The sequence below is a fragment of the Salmo salar genome, chromosome ssa02, assembly GCF_905237065.1.
Source record: "Salmo salar chromosome ssa02, Ssal_v3.1, whole genome shotgun sequence".
Taxonomy (NCBI): domain Eukaryota; kingdom Metazoa; phylum Chordata; class Actinopteri; order Salmoniformes; family Salmonidae; genus Salmo; species Salmo salar.
Window position 1 is genome coordinate 38,560,746 of NC_059443.1, and position 17,826 is coordinate 38,578,571.

A 17,826-nucleotide genomic window follows, 5' to 3' on the forward strand; every position below is an offset into this window, starting at 1 on the left:
ACCGCTGTGTATTTGTGAGACGCAGAGTAGGTGAACGGATGATCCATGTATGGTTCCCACCGTGAAGCATGGAGGAGGAGGTGTAATGGTGTGGGGGTGCTTTACTGGTGACACTGTCAGTGATTCATTTAGAATTCAAGGCACACTTAACCAGCATGGCTACCACAGCATTCTGCAGCGATACGCCATCCCATTTGCTTTGCGCTTAGTGGGATTATCATTTGTTTTTTTCAATAGGACAATGACCCAAAACACACCTTTAAGGGCTCCTTCAAGACCGTTGGAAAAGCATTCCTCATGAAGCTGGTTGAGAGAATGCCAAGAGAGTGCAAAGCCTTCATCAAGGCAAAGGGTGGGTACTTTGAAGAAACTATATTTTGATTTGTTTAACACTTTTTTGGTTACTACGTGATTCCATATGTGTTATTTCATAGTTTTAATGTCTTCACTATAATTCTGCAATGTAGAAAATAGTCAAAGAAAAACCCTTGAATGAGTAGGTGTGTCCAAACTTTTGACTGGTACTGTACATGTAACGGATGTTTGGGGGCGCGGGTGGATTGGCTGTTGTTGGGGACACTGTTGGAGGTGTACGTACGGTCGGTATAGGAGTACGAACAGTTACACTCGCTGCAGCAGCAGTGGGACACGGTTTCACCATTGTACACCAGTGTGCACCATAATGGCAGTGGAACACTCTGCAGGAGTCTTCGGGGTCAGCGATGGACCGGCCGTTGCTGGAGATAATGTTATTTTTTAAAAAGCTCTCCACCTTTGGAGCATTGGGGCACTCCCTCGTCCTCACACAAATCACTGAGCCTTCATTGCAGGTGCAGTTCCAGCAAGAGTATCTTGGTTCAGGGAATGAAAGGGGGATACCTAGTCAATTGTACAACTGAACGCATTCAACTGAAATGTGTCTTCCGCATTTAACCCAACCCCTCTGACTGGCCGTTGTTGAGGACTTTGGTTACATTCTCTACAGCAGTGTCCTGGCGGTGTGTAAGGGTTGTTGCACACTGTATAACAGTGTATCTCTTCGCAGAGATGCATGCCTCCGTGACACATACAAAACCCACAGAGGACGGGAAACTGTTCCCCATCCCTGGCTCATATACAGGCGACTTTAAGATATTCCGAGACTTTGTCGCCAGCTGGTTCAGAGAACACAGTAACAGTTAACCCCAGAATGACCAGGATCTTCATCCAAACAGAGTATCAAGACCTCCGCTCAGATAACAAACAGGTTCTCCCTTATCTTTCCTGGCGGCTGCCTTCCCCTTTTTCCACTGGCCCCAGAAGATGAATTTATTTATTTTTTAAATTGAAGTATCATTTTTTGGGTGACTATTCTTAATTATTATTTGGTGAAATCATTAATAAATGATCAGACAGTATATCAGTCATACAGCATGTCAGTATACAACTATTTACATTGTCAGATGTACTGCACATAAACAAAATACATATTTCGCGCAAAAGTCACTTAATGTTAGACATTTCACATTTGTTGTGTTTTCTCTCTATTTACATCTTTATATGAACAATCCAATGAGTTTAACAAGTAACCCCAATATCTTATCACCAGTAAATTCATCATAGCTATGAATACCTGTATTTATTTAAATTTGCACGGTCCTTCAGTCAACACTCAGAGATGGACAGATGCTGCTGCAAAATCACCATGATCCTTATTAATACTGATGCATCTCATGTTTCCCCTTCTCTGCCACACGATCTCACCACCTCCACACGCCTCCCCTACTCCTCCCTCCCTCTCTCCCTCTGTGCATGTCTTTTGGGCCAGTCTGACAGCCGCCAGTCAAACACACAGCCAGCCAGGCGCCTGTGTTCCCCCTGCTCTGTTTGAAGTGGTTGATCTTTGATCCCATGTACCTCAGATTGAGACATAGTCTTTCTCTTTCTTTCCCCACTGTTAGGATGGTACTCTAACAGACCAATGCAGACAACTGGCTTATTCAAAGACTAGCAGCCGTACAGGATTTGAGTTATGGTACATCGGACACCCACATAATATGCCTTAAAAATGTCAACATATGTAAGTCGCTCTGGATAAGAGCGTCTGCTAAATGACTTAAATGTAAATGTAAACATAGGTACCATGTTAAGATTCAACATGGTCTCATTAGAAAGGGATATTTAACCATTGTAGTTATTCAGTATGTCACCAAGGCTGACATTGTCACGGGCGTTGTATGAATTGGACCAAAACGCAGCGGGAATGTGTATGCTCATTATCTTCTTTTATTGAAGAAACTAAACAAAAAAAACACACGAACAAAAAGAACAACGAAAACAGTCCTGTCAGGCACACAGCTAAACAAGGAACAACTACCCACAAATCCCATAGAAAAAAACACCCCTACTAAATCTAACCTTCAATTAGAGGCAACGAGGAACAGCTGCCTCCAATTGAAGGTCAAAACAATAAACTAGACATAGAAATAGAAAAAATAGAAAATAGAACATAGAAATACAAAACATAGAACACAACCCAAAAACCCCAACAACACAAAACAAACACACCCCTGCCACGTCCTGACCAAACTACAATAACAAATAACCTCTTTTACTGGTCAGGATGTGACAGATATAATATCGTGCTGTTTTTACCAAACAAATGTCTTTCTTTTTTTTCCTTTTTTTATAATGTGTGGATGTTGAATCAACGTGGAAAACTGATTGGCTTCGCAAAAAGTCATCAACGTAAGGGAATTTGTTCACTCAACTTTTAACCTAAATCCAATTACAGGGTGATTTTTTATTTATTTTTATTTCACGTTATGAATGTAAATCAAAGCTAGACGTTGAACTGACGTTTGTGCCCAGCGGGATGCCAGGCATATAACTACAATAGTTCAATATTGTAATAAACGTAGTAATATTGTAATAAATATAGTAATGGTATGTCAATAGTTATGTCACATATTTGTTATTCTATAATGTATGAGTAGAACTATGAATCCTCATATGGTTATTTGTTTGAAACGGTCTGGGTGCGTTTCATATCATACCTGAGATTCACTTTTCTTTCACTAGCTGCCTCTACTATGTTTATTCTTGTATGCCTTGGATAGCATTACACAGCACAACTGTCCTCAATTCATCGAGGAGAATTTGAACGGGAGGTCTTTGTAATTACAATGCAGAGTTGCTGGCTAGTAAATAACATGCATGGCTGACTCCAACAAATTCCACAGTCCTCAATACGCTTTTGGACTCAAGAGTTAGAAAACTTGGCTTGAATGTCTCTCCTTTATGTGCTGAGATGTTCTCTACCTTAGAGAAATTGCATTTCAATAACAGTTATTGTCTATGAACTCAGCCTGTCAAGAGTGCAAGGCAGAAGAACTTTAGTGATTCACACTCCCCCCAGTACCACTATTCTCCACAGACTCTCATCTGGCTCTACAGTAAGCACTACAGGAGACGTCTTTTCTTATTTACAACAAGAGACTGAGCAGCCAATCAGTGGCGAGAAGGACAAGTCATGTGATCAGGGGGACCTACAAGACAAGTTATTTGCATTGCTTATGTGGTTATTTCAGTTTTTCTCTGGTAGGTCCTGCAAGACAAGGGAACCAAGATGGTCCATTTCTAAATTGAACATTTAACCTCTTCCATATTACTCTGCTAAAAGGAGACTGGAATTTCCCAAGAAGATTGGCAGTAGTACAGTATCTGCACTGGAAAAATCCTAACCCCTGTACTAACTGTGTCTGGCTTGCTAGTACATTTCACTAAAATAGTCAGGGCTCAACACTGCCCCGTGAGGCAGATAATGTCACAGCAAAAGGAGGACTAATTGGACAGAGTTGCTATAGTCAGGTACAGGGCAGGGTCTTTGAATACTAAACGCTACTAGAGTTCATTAGCATACTGTTTACTTTTTTCCCTCAATAATGAGCTAATAGTGACCCAGTTCTACATTAACAAATTAGCCACAGCAATCGTGCAAGACCACAGGCTTTCTGGCTGGTCTGGAGAAGGTGGGGGGTCGGAAGAAATTGACAATTGGGTTTTTGGGCGGTTGGCTATTTCAGTAGTAAATATTATTTTTCTCAACTGACATTTGGGGAAATTTTGGTTCAAGTGCCAGAACAAATAAAGTGCATATGAGGTGGTGAGACAGGGGAGGGGGAGACAAAGGTAATTATGATGACAGAGTGGGGAAACAATGCCAATGTCCCGGCCCAGGAGGAGCGAGTGGTGGACTGGCGCCTGTCTAGGTGACTGTGTCTCTGTGTCCACCCCACTGGAGCCAAGCTCTGTTTGACCAGAAGATTCACAAAGATAGTGCTGGCAACTGGTGACACTGGCAAAAACCTCCTACCTTTCCACCGCTTTCACATACTACTTAACAAATTAAGCTAGCTGGGTGGATTCCAATGGGTAGTCATTTGTGGTTATTTTTGTTGACACTGATGTTCTGGTCACCCAAAGTCAACAAGCGATGGCAAAGGGTTATCTATATATGAGACAGACTGACGCAGGGTTCCCCACAACATGTTATTTCACTTAATACTTTGGGATTTTGGTAATAAGGCCCTTTATCTACTTCCCCAGAGTCAGATTAACTTGTAACTTTGTAAGTCTCTGCGTGCAGTTTGAAGTAGATAAAGGGCCTCATTGTAAAACTCCTGAAGTATCCCTTTAAAGAGACAAGTTGGGCACAGCCAATAAAATACTTAGTGAATGGATTAAAACCTAATAGTATAATGATATAATATCCAACAAGTTGAGCCCTTGAGTGAACGTCCAATTAATTATTATTAGGCTATTAATCACTTATCAACTCATCACAGACACTTTGTAGATGCAAATGATCCATTCAGAGGCTTACAATTTACAATATAATTTTGTGTGCATGAAATGTGATATACACTGAGTGTACAAAGCATTAAGAACACCTGCTCTTTCCAAAGCTATGATCACTTCTTGATGTCACCACTTGTTAAATCCACTTCAATCAGTGTAGATGAAAGGGAGGAGACAGGATTATTAAGCTTTAAAACAATTGAGATATGAACTGTGAATTTGTGCCATTCAGAGGGTGAATGAGCAAGACAAAAAAGTTCCTTTGAACGGGGTACGGGTTGTCTCAAGGACTGCAACGATGCTGGGTATTTCATGTTCAACAGTTTCCCGTGTGTATCAAGAATGGTTCAACACCCAAACGACATCCATCCAATTTGACACAACTGTGGGAAGTATTGGCGTCAAGATGGGCCAGGATCTCTGTGGAATGCTTTCGACATCTCGTAGAGTCCATTCCCCGACGAATTAGGAAGGTGTTCTTAATGTTTTGTTCACTCAGCGATGCAGCATAGCAGGATATTAAATGTGCCACCCTACACATTAAAATAGCATTTTTTTATTTTTATTCAACTTCAAAAATACCTTTACGAAACAATTCAAGTGTGAATCGCTATTATATAGCCTACCTGACCTTTTGAAATATTGTATTTTTTATTAGGTCTGATAAACACGACAGAATGCGTGTCACATATTATTGTCATATTCTAATATTTCTAATAACACTTGAAACACCCTGAATGAAGTGCTCTATTTGCACCCCTCTTTTATTTTCTACTGTTTTACTGTTCCTTTTCTTTCAAATGAATTTTATTCTGTTAGACTTCAGGTTCCTCACATTACACTATATTATACATCAAATGAAAGCGTTGCAAATGGAGGGCTAATTATTCCATTGGAAGGGTATGGATACTGAGGAGTGGACAGAGGAATGGATACTGTAAGGAGGGAGGGGAGGGATTTCCCAGGTCAGACAAAGGGCTGTGCAGCCAGCTATGCACTTCCAGTAACTGTTCGTCCATGACTCCTGCTGTAGGCTATTGCAATTTTCAGTTATCCACCCTAAAGGAATGACAAACTAAAAATGTCACTATGTAGACCAATAGGCCTAGATGTACAAATTCCATTTATGAAAGCGGGAAAGTGGATTAGGTAATGTGTGACGGGATTGCGTTCCATTGTCCAAAGGAGGCGGGGGGCAGGATTGCACAATAGTGGCCAAAGTGTGTATAAATACCAGTGCACCGCAGTCTCAACACATGACAGAGAAGTCCCTCATCCGCTGACACCAAAAGAACAATCAATCAACTTTGGACTCGTCTTAGTGCATTGAAAATTGTGCGTTGGAGAGCGTCGCTTTTTGGGAACATTGAAGAGTTCTGATCTTCCTCATAAACTGTCACTTCAATTTCAACTGATTTCAACAGGACTTTTAAATAGGCTATAAACTTCCTAAAAAAAACGAGAATGAAGGCCTTTAGTGTTGCAGTGGTACTCGTCATTGCATGTATGTTCATCCTTGAAAGCACCGCTGTTCCTTTCTCCGAGGTATGTCAAATTCTCCAACACCAACCCACTACAAACATGTGTGCATCGATTTTAGAGGTTGGTCATGACTCATTTGTGCCTAATGTCTTTGCAGGTGCGAACGGAGGAGGTTGGAAGCTTTGACAGTCCAGTTGGGGAACATCAACAGCCGGGCGGCGAGTCCATGCATCTGCCGGTACGTTCAATTGAATGAATGAATTACGCTAATTACCTTTAGCAAATTAACATTTTAGTGGTTGCGTTTTACCCTCGGAATAGAATTAGATCAGTAGCGCTAGCTGTTAACCATTTGATTGTGAGCCGTTAGAGGGCTTCAGGGCGAGCAGTGTGCAACGTGGTTGTGAAGTGGAGATATACTTACTTGCTTGTTCCCTCCTTTTTTCATATTATTTTCTTGGCGGGGATACAGGAGCCTTTCAGGTTCAAGCGTCAGATCCACCTCTCCCTGTGCGGTTTGTGCTGCAACTGCTGTCACAACATTGGCTGTGGCTTCTGCTGCAAATTCTAAGGACCTGCCCGCAACATTTTCTAGTTTGTACATGTTTGCAATGTTTTCTTTCTGAGATGTTGTTTTTGTGACTATGATAATGATTTATAAAATCACTTCTTATTGTGACACTTTAAAAAAAATAAACACATTCTTTGAATAACAAACGTGGTTGTTTCTGAATTATGAATGTGTTATAGATGTGTATCCTGTGGCTAAATGTTCAGGCCTGACAGCCAGAAGCTTATTCAAATTAGCCACGTAGTAGTTTACCCTGAGGTCTGGGAATGGAATCTACAGTGCCCTTGACTTTTTCCACATTTGTTGTGTTACAGCTTGAATTTAAAATGGATTAAGTTGAGATTTTGTGTCACTGGCCTACACAATACCCCATAATGTCAAAGTGGAATAATGTTTTTAGAAATTTTTCCGAATTAATAAAAAAAAAAAAAGCTGAAATGTCTTGAGGTAATAAGCATTCAACCCTTTTATTATGGCAAGCCTAAATAAATGCAGTAGTAAAAATGTGCTTAACAAGTCACATAATAAGTTGCATGGACTCACTCTGTGTGCAATAAGTGTTTAAAACCCCCTAGAGTCGATGTCCAAGCCCCAACGGAAATCCAATTAGCATTAAAAAAATCATCATAAAAATCTGTCAGTTTAAGCTAGAGATATGTGTTTTTTGGATGCATCTCAATCTACTAAATCCGCCGATGTCACACTTCCGCATCTGTGGTGAAAGGTGACAGAGCTACAGCAGTGTTTGTCAGACCATGAGACATCCCCAAAATTGGTCTTCTTACCAAGTCCTTTGTAGTGATAGGTTTGGCCTTCAAACTATTAAGACCCATCTATGGAAATATGAGACTCTCACGAACACAATGGTGTTCTCCATTTTGCTCTACAACCCCCACAAGCGTCTCGGGACTCGTCTGAAGTCGATACAGCCAATCTGCCAACTTCTGTCTGTAGTGTCTGAGTCGTTTGGGCTAATTTGACCTATATGGAAAGGTGAGGATGCCCACAGGCCTCACATGACTTGTCTGAAGGTCCCCAGGTACTAGTTGAAAAAAATGAATGGAAGTACTATATATATGGAGACTGTTTAGTGGCAAAAATAAGTGGTTAAATACATGTAAAAATATACAGTTTTTCAACCACTCCACAAATTTCTTGTTAACAAACTATAGTTTTGGCAAGTCGGTTAGGACATATACTTTGTGCATGACACAAGTCATTTTTCCAACAACTGTTTACAGACTTTCACTTATAATTCACTGTATCACAACTTCAGTGGGTCAGAAGTTTACATACACTAAGTTGACTGTGCCTTTAAACAGCTTGGAAAATTCCAGAAAATTATGTCATGGCTTTAGAAGCTTCTGATAGGCTAATTGACATCATTTGAGTCAACTGCAGGTGGATGTATTTCAAGGCCTACCTTCAAACTCAGTGCCTCTTTGCTTGATATCATGGGAAAATCAAAGAAATTAGCCAAGACCTCAGAATTATTTTTTTTAGACCTCCACAAGTCTGGGTCATCCTTGGGAGCAATTTCTAAATGCCTGAAGGTGTCACGTTCATCTGTACAAACAATAGTATGCAGGTATAAACACTATGGGTGTCACGGTTGTCGTAGGAAGGAGAAGCGGACCAAAGTGCAGCATGTGTGTCGTTCCACATTTTATTTTCACTGTGAAACTTTGCAATACATACACAAATAAACTGAACGAACAAAAACAACAAACCGTGATGCAGAGTAGAAACATACACAATCTCAGAAATAATCTCTCACAAACCCAAGTGGAAAAAACCCCTACTTAAGTATGATCTCCAATTAGAGACAACGAGGAGCAGCTGCCTCTAATTGAAGATCATCCCAAACAAAACCCAACATAGAAATACAAAACTAGAACCTGACAACATAGAAATAGAAAATATAGAATAGAACAAAGAACTACAAATCTCGAATGCCCACCCAAATCACACCCTGACCAAACCAAAATAGAGAAACAAAATGTCTCTCTCAGGTCAGGGCGTGACAATGGGACTACGCAGCCATCATACCACTCAGGAAGGATATGCGTTCTGTCTCCTAGAGATGAATGTACTTTGGTGCGAAAAGTGCAAATCAATCCCAGAACAACAGCAAAGAACCTTGTGAAGATGCTGGAGGAAACAGGTATAAAAATATCTATATACACCGTAAAACGAGTCCTATATCGATATAACCTGAAAGGCCGCTCAGCAAGGAAGAAGCCACTGCTCCAAAACCGCCATTATAAATGCCACACTACAGTTTGCAACTGCACATGGGGACAAAGATTGTACTTTTTGGAGAAATGTCCTCTGGTCTGATGTAACAAAAATAGAACTGTTTGGCCATAATGACCATCGTTATGTTTGGAGGAAAAAGGGGGAGGCTTGCAAGCCGAAGAACACCATCCCAACCGTGAAGCACGGGGGTGGCAGCATCATGTTGTGGGGGTGTTTTGCTGCAGGAGGGACTAGTGCACTTCACAAAATAGATGGTATCATGAGGGAAGAAAATTATGTGGATATATTGAAGCAACATCTCAAGACATCAGTCAGGAAGTTACAGCTTGGTTGCAAATGGGTCTTCCAAATGGACAATGACCCCAAGCATACTTCCAAAGTTGTGGCAGAAGGGCTTAAGGACAACAAAGTCAAAGTGGCCATCACAAAGCCCTGACCTCAATCCTATAGATGATTTGTGGGCAGAACTGAAAAAGCGTGTGTGAACAAGGAGGCCTACAATCCTGACTCAGTTACACCAGCTCTGTCAGGAGGAATGGGCCAAAATTCACCCAACTTATTATGGGAAGCTTGTGGAAGGCTACCCGAAACGTTTGACCCAAGTTAAACAATTTAAAGGCAATTCTACAAAATACTAACTGAGTGTATGTAAACTTCTGACCCACTGGGAATGTGATGAAAGAAATAAAAGCTGAAATAAATCATTCTCTCTACTATTAATCTGACATTTCACATTCTTAAAATAAAGTGGTGATCCTAACTGACCTAAGACAGGGAATTTGTATTACGATTAAATGTCAGGAATTGTGAAAAACTAAGTTTAAATGTATTTGGCTAAGGTGTATGTAAACTTCCGACTTCAACTGTATATACAGTATATGTTTCCTGATTTTTCTTATATCCCTCTGATAGACACTTCAGAACCAACTTCCTTTAGATTTATTTTGGGGTCTATCTTTTGTTCCATATGGTGAATCTGTTATTCATTGTGTTGTATGGGCTAATAACAATAACGGCCGAAGCTTTTTTTCGTAAAATAGTTTTTTTATATACACTGCTCCAAAAAATAAAGGGAACACTTAAACAACACATCCTAGATCTGAATGAAATAAATAATCTTATTAAATACTTTTTTCTTTACATAGTTGAATGTGCTGACAACAAAATCACACAAAAATAATCAATGGAAATCCAATTTATCAACCCATGGAGGTCTGGATTTGGAGTCACACTCAAAATTAAAGTGGAAAACCACACTACAGGCTGATCCAACTTTGATGTAATGTCCTTAAAATAAGTCAAAATGAGACTCAGTAGTGTGCCTGTATGACCTCCCGACAACGCCTGGGCATGCTCCTGATGAGGTGGTGGATGGTCTCCTGAGGGATCTCCTCCCAGACCTGGACTAAAGCATCCGCCAACTCCTGGACAGTCTGTGGTGCAACGTGGCGTTGGTGGATGGAGCGAGACATGATGTCCCAGATGTGCTCAATTGGATTCAGGTCTGGGGAACGGGCGGGCCAGTCCATAGCATCAATGCCTTCCTCTTGCAGGAACTGCTGACACACTCCAGCCACATGAGGTCTAGCATTGTCTTGCATTAGGAGGAACCCAGGGCCAACCGCACCAGCATATGGTCTCACAAGGGGTCTGAGGATCTCATCTCGGTTCCTAATGGCAGTCAGGCTACCTCTGGCGAGCACATGGAGGGCTGTGCGGCCCCCCAAAGAAATGCCACCCCACACCATGACTGACCCACCGCCAAACCGGTCATGCTGGAGGATGTTGCAGGCAGCAGAACGTTCTCCACGGCGTCTCCAGACTCTGTCACGTCTGTCACATGTGCTCAGTGTGAGCCTGCTTTCATCTGTGAAGAGCACAGGGCGCCAGTGGCGAATTTGCCAATCTTGGTGTTCTCTGGCAAATGCCAAACGTCCTGCACGGTGTTGGGCTGTAAGCACAACCCCCACCTGTGGACGTCGGGCCCTCATACCACCCTCATGGAGTCTGTTTCTGACCGTTTTAGCAGACACATGCACATTTGTGGCCTGCTGGAGGTCATTTTGCAGGGCTCTGGCAGTGCTCCTCCTGCTCCTCCTTGCACAAAGGCGGAGGTAGCGGTCCTGCTGCTGGGTTGTTGCCCTCCTACGGCCTCCTCCACGTCTCCTGATGTACTGGCCTGTCTCCTGGTAGCGCCTCCATGCTCTGGACACTACGCTGACAGACAAAGCAAACCTTCTTGCCACAGCTCGCATTGATGTGCCATACTGGATGAGCTGCACTACCTGAGCCACTTGTGTGGGTTGTAGACTCCGTCTCATGCTACCACTAGAGTGAAAGCACCGCCAGCATTCAAAAGTGACCAAAACATCAGCCAGGAAGCATAGGAACTGAGAAGTGGTCTGTGGTCTCCACCTGCAGAACCACTCCTTTATTGGGGGTGTCTTGCTTATTGCCTATAATTTCCACCTGTTGTCTATTCCATTTGCACAACAGCATGTGAAATTTATTGTCAATCAGTGTTGCTTCCTAAGTGGACAGTTTGATTTCACAGAAGTGTGATTGACTTGGAGTTACATTGTGTTGTTTAAGTGTTCCCTTTATTTTTTTGAGCAGTATATTTTTGGGATACTTCAAGGGGTCTTAAAATAAAATGGCTTAATGACCCTTGTCATGACCTTCTTAAAACAATTCCATATAGTTTAGAAAGGGCTTAGACTGTTATGGGTTAATTTACATGATTATTGAATGACCAGCTAATTTCAGTACCCCACACATACAATTAGCTGTAAGGTCCCTCAGTCGAGCAGTGAATTTCAAGCACAGATTCAACCATAAAGACCAGGGAGGTTTTCCAGTGCCTAGCAAAGAAGGGCACCTTTTGGTTGATGGATAAAAAAAGCACACATTGAATATTCCTTTGAGCATGTTGAAGTTATTAATTAGACTTTGGTTGGTGTATCAATACACTTAGTCACTACAAAGATAGGACAGATTTCACCATGAGGCCAATGGTGACTTTAAACACATATAGAGTTTAATGGCTGTGATAGTAGAAAACTGAGGATGGTCAACAACATTGTAGTTGTTCCACAATACTAACCTAATTGACAGAGTGAAAAGTAGGAAGCCTGTACAGAATAAAAATATTCCAAAACATGCATCCTGTTTGCAACAAGGCACAAAAGTAATACTGCAAAAAATGTGGCAAAGCAATTCACTTTTTGTTCTGAATACAAAGTGTTATGTTTTGGGCAAATCCAATACAACACATTTCTCAGTACCACTCACCATATTTTCAAGCATAGTGGTGGCTGCATCATGTTATGGGTATGCTTGTAATCGTTAAGGTCTAGGGAGTTTTTCAGGATAAAAAATAAACGGAATGGAGCTAAGGACAGGTAAAATCCTAGAGGAAAACCTGGTTCAGTCTGCTTTCCACCAGCCACTAGGAAATGAATTAACATTTCATCAGGACAATAACCTAAAACATAAGGCCAAATCTACATTTACATTTACATTTAAGTCATTTAGCAGACGCTCTTATCCAGAGCAACTTACAAATTGGTGCATTCACCTTATAATATCCAGTGGAACAACCACTTTACAATAGTGCATCTAAATCTACACAGGAGTTGCTTACCAAGAAGACAGTGAATGTTCCTGAGTGGCCGAGTTACAGTTTGACTTAAATCTACTTGAAAATCTATGGCAAAACCTGAAAATGGTTGTCTAGCAATGATCAAGAAACAATTTGACAGAGCTTGAAGAATTTTGAAAATAATAATGGGAAAATGTTGCACAATCCAGGTGTGGAAAGCTCTTAGGGACTTACCCAGAAAGACTCACAGCTGTAATCGCTGCCAAAGGTACTTCTACAAAGTATACTGACTCAGAGGTGTGAATACTTATGCAAATGAGATATTTCTGTATTTAATTTTCAATAAATTTGCTAATATTTCTAAAAACATGTTTTTACTTTGTCACTATGGAGTATTGTGTGTAGATGGGTGAGTGAAAAAAAAATCTATTTAATCCATTTTGAATTCAGGCAGTAACACAACACAATTTGGAACAAGTATGAAAAACTTTCTGAAGGGACAGTATGTCAAAATAAGGATATTTAATCACTCTGAATGGCACACATTCCATGACATAGACTGACCAGGTGAGTCCAGGTGAAAGCTATGATCCCTTATTGATTTCACTTGTTAAACCCATTTCAATCAGTGTAGATGATGTGGAGGACACAGGTAAAATGTTGTTTTTTTAAGCCATGAGACAATTGAGACATGGATTGTGAATGTATGCCATTCAGAGGGTGAATGGGAAAGATAAAAGATTAAAATGCCTTTGAACGAGGTATGGTAATAGGTGCCAGGCACACTGGTTTGTGTCAAGAACTGCACCGCTGATGGGTTTTTCGCGCTCAACAGTTTCCCGTGTGTATCAAGAATGGTCCACCACCCAAAGGACATCCAGCCAACTTGACACAACTGTGGGAAGAATTGGAGTCAACATGGGCCAACATTCCTGTGAAACGCTTTCGACACCTTGTAGAGTTCATGCCCAGACAATTAGCAACTCAATATTAGGAAGGTGTTCTTAATTGTTTTGTACACTCAGTGTAGTCCATATTACTCTTCTAAAAGGAGACTGGAATTGTCATTAGTATATGCACTTTGAAAATCCTATCTACTGTATGAACTAGGTCTGACTTGTTAATACAGCCCACTAAAACAGTCAGTGCTCCACACTGCCCCATGAGCCAGAGAATGTCACAGCAAATAGGGGACAAGTTGGACAGAGTTGTTCTCAATAATGAGCTGATAGTGACCCAGTTCAACATTAAACAAATTAGCCACAGAAATCGTGTAAGACGACAGGCTTTCTGGCTGGTCTGGAGAAGGTGGGGGGTCGGAAGAAAACTGACAATTGTAAAAAATATATATATATATTTTTTTTTAAATGCATGAAATGAAATGTATGAAATGTATGCATTCACTACTGTAAGTCGCTCTGGATAAGAGCGTCTGCTGAATGACTGAATGGGGGGGGCGGTTGGCTATTTCATTCGTAAATATGTTTCTTAACTTAATTTTTGGGACATTTTGTGTCAAGTGCCCAGACAAATAAAGTACATGTGAGAGGGAGGAGGGGTGAGACAGAGGTAGTTAGGATGACAGAGGGGGGAAACATGGGCCCAATGTCCCGGCCCAGGAGGAGCGAGTGGTGGACTGGCACCTGTCTAGGTGACTGTGTCTTTGTGTCCACCCCACTGGAGCCGAGCTCTGTTTGACCATAAGATTCACAAGATAGTGCTGGCAACTGGTGACACTGGCAAAAACCTCCTACCTTTCCACCGCTTTCACTGCTACTCAACAAATTAAGCTAGCTGGGTGGATTCCAATGGGTAGTCATTTGTGGTTATATTTGTTGACACTGATGTTCCGGTCACCCAAAGTCAACAAGCGATGGCAAAGGGTTATCTATATACAAGACAGATGGGCTCAGGGGTGCCCACAACATGTTATTTTGCTTAAAGAGACAAGTTGGGCACAGCCAATGAAATAATTGGTGAATGGATTAAAATGTAATAGTATAGTATCAAACAAGTTGAGCCCTTGAGAGCACATACAATTCATTGTTATTAGGCTATTAACCACTTATCGCAGACTCTTTTGAGGATGCAAATTATGCATTCAGAGGCTTTTTTTCACAGTATAATTTTGTGTTTTTGAAATGTGATATAGCTGCATATCATTAAATGTATCATTGTACATTTTTTTAAAGATAAACTCTTATCCAGAGCAACTTACTGTAAGTGTATTAACCTCATAGTTTTTTCCCCCTGTACTGGTCCCCCTTGGGAATCAAAGCCACAACTCTGGCGTTGCAAGCAACATGCTCTACCAACTGAGCCACACTGGACATTTCAGTTGCCTACACATTCAAATTAGTCTAGTTTTTCTTCTCAACTTCAAAAATACATTTGGCTAACAATTCATGCGTGAATCACTATTATATAGCCTATCTAGACCTTTTAAAATATTTTCTCTTTCATTAGGTCGGATGAACACTACACAATACCTGCCACATAATACTATCATATTCTTGTATTACTAATAACACTTGAAACAACTGAATGGAAGGTGCCACACATAGGATTTATTTTCTTAAATGTTTGCATTGTACTGTAATGAAAATGTCCATAATATATCTGCAGTAATAGTGGAATCATAGTGTTTCAAAGTATTACTTACAGTGTTGTGATTGGCTGTGATATTTGTCAATTGATTTCTCCCACCGGTGTGGAATCCATTGTCAAAATGGCTAAGCTGTCTTGAATTTGTGGCTGTGTTATCTAGAGGAAATCGGGTCAAGTGGCAGGATTGAAAAACAGTGGCCAAAGTGTATATGAATACCAGTGTACCGCAGTCTCAACACAAGACAGAGAAGTCCCTCAACTACGGATACCAAAAAGACAATCAACTAAATTGGGGCTCATCTATTGCATTTAAAATTGTGCGTTGGAGAGCGTCTCTTTATGGAAAAATGTAAGAGTTCTGATCTTCTTCATAGGCTGTCACATCAAATTCAACAGATTTCAACCAGACTTTTAAAATAGGCTATAATCTTCCTAACAAAACTGAGAATGAAGGCCTTTAGTGTTGCAGTCGTCGTCACATGTATGTTCATCCTTGAAAGCACCGCTGTTCCTTTCTCCGAGGTATGTCTAATTTTATAACACCAACCCACTACAAACATGTGAGCATCGATTTTAGAGGTTGTTCATGACTCATTTGTGCATAATGTCTTTGCAGGTGCGAACGGAGGAGGTTGGAAGCTTTGACAGTCCAGTTGGGGAACATCAACAGCCGGGCGGCGAGTCCATGCATCTGCCGGTACGTTCAATTGAATAAATGAATTACGCTAATTACCTTTAGCAAATTAAAATCGAAGTGGTTGCGTTTGCCCCGCAGAATTGAATTAACCTACTTGTGCTACCTGTTATTGTTTGATTGTGAGCCGTTAGAGAGGGCTTCGGGGCGAACAGTGCTGTGGTTGTGAAGTGGAGACTTGGACAAAAATACTTACTTGCTTGTTCCCTCCTTTTTTCATATTCTTTTCTTGGCGGGGATACAGGAGCATTTCAGGTTCAAGCGTCAGAGCCACCTCTCCCTGTGCCGTTGGTGCTGCAACTGCTGTCACAACAAGGGCTGTGGCTTCTGCTGCAAATTCTAAGGACCTGCCTGCACTAAAGCCATCTTATTAACTTATTGCCTTTCATTTCCCCCCTATTCTTCTACATTTCTTTTGGACTCTGTGGAGAAGATGCAATCTCATTGATGTCTTTCTCACTGCACAACCTCAGTCTTATACATAAATGTTTTGTATCATGTTGTATATCATGTTGTATAGCCTAGTGACATAGGAAAAAGACATAGCTAACTAAAATAAGTGAGGATTTTTATTTGTACATTTCATTAAAAAAATTATCTGTAAGGTCCCTCAGTTGAGCAGTGAATTTCAAGCACAGATTCAACCAAAAAGACCAGGGAGCTTTTCCAATGCTTTGCAAAGAAAGGTAATTATTGGTAAATGGGTAAAAAAAAGGAGAGATTGAATATCCCTTTGACCATGGTGAAGTTATTAATTAGACTTTGGATGGTGCATCAATACACCCAGTCACTGCAAATATTCAGGCGTCCTTCCTAACTCAGTTGCCGAAGAGGAAGAAAATAGCTCCTTGATTTCACCATTAGGCCGATGGTGACTTTAAAACAGTTACAGAGTTTAATGGTTGTGATAGGAGAAAACTGAGGATGGATCAACAACATTGAAGTTACTCCACAACACTAATCTAATTGTCAGAGAAAAATATTCTAAAACATGCATCCTGTTTGCAACAAGGCACTAAAGTAATATTGCAAAAAATGTGGCAACACAATTCACTTTTTGTCCTGAATACAAAGTGCTATGTTTGGGGCAAATCCAATACAACACATTACTGAGTACCACTCTGTCACGTCCTGACCCTTGTAAGAGATCATTTTCCATAGTAGTGTGGTCAGGGCGTGACAGGGGGGTGTTTTGGGTGGTTTTGGTTTTCTGTTTCTATGTGGGTTTTCTAGATTTCTAATTCAGTGTTTTAGTTTTCTATGTTTGGCCAGGTATGGTTTCCAATCAGAGGCAGCTGTCTATCATTGTCTCTGATTGGAGGCCATACTTAGGCAGCCTGTTTTTCATGTGTGGGTGTGGGTAGTTGTTTTCCGTTTTGAATGTGTTCCTTGACGGAACTGTTGGTGTTCGTTTTGTTGTTTTTGTTAAGTGTTTCATTAATAAAGTAAATATGAGCACTCTACACGCCGCGCCTTGGTCCCCTTTAGACGACCCTTGTTACACACTCTCCATATTTTCAAGCATTTTGGTGACTGCATCACGTTATGGGTATGCTTGCAATCGTTAACCTTTTCACAAGTGAGTTCCAAATATCTCTAACAGTTGCCCCAGTGTGAGGTTTTTATGGGCGTCATGTCATTATGCACTCACTGTTCCAAAATGCGGTTGTTACGCAGCAGGACAGTTAACCTGCGCTGTCCTCAAACCAAGGCATGCTGCATGCTAATTATCTATAGGCTATGTTTGAACTTGGCAATTTCAAATAATTTTCT

The 17,826-nt window shown here is 41.0% G+C and overlaps 2 protein-coding genes across 2 annotated transcripts; both read left to right on the forward strand.

Moving 5' to 3' along the window:
- The first annotated feature begins 6,079 nt into the window (after positions 1-6,079).
- LOC106584587 (hepcidin-1) lies at positions 6,080-7,038 on the forward strand. The gene is made up of 3 exons (XM_014170044.2): positions 6,080-6,384; positions 6,479-6,559; positions 6,794-7,038. The coding sequence occupies exons 1-3, from the start codon at positions 6,304-6,306 to the stop codon at positions 6,890-6,892; spliced, it is 261 nt and encodes an 86-aa protein (XP_014025519.1). The 5' UTR covers positions 6,080-6,303; the 3' UTR covers positions 6,893-7,038.
- Positions 7,039-15,806: 8,768 nt separating this feature from the next.
- LOC106584591 (hepcidin) lies at positions 15,807-16,412 on the forward strand. Its single transcript, XM_014170058.2, has 3 exons — positions 15,807-15,881; positions 15,976-16,056; positions 16,298-16,412. Exons 1-3 carry the CDS (start codon positions 15,807-15,809, stop codon positions 16,394-16,396), a joined length of 255 nt encoding a protein of 84 aa, XP_014025533.1. The 3' UTR covers positions 16,397-16,412.
- The last annotated feature ends 1,414 nt before the right edge of the window (positions 16,413-17,826 follow it).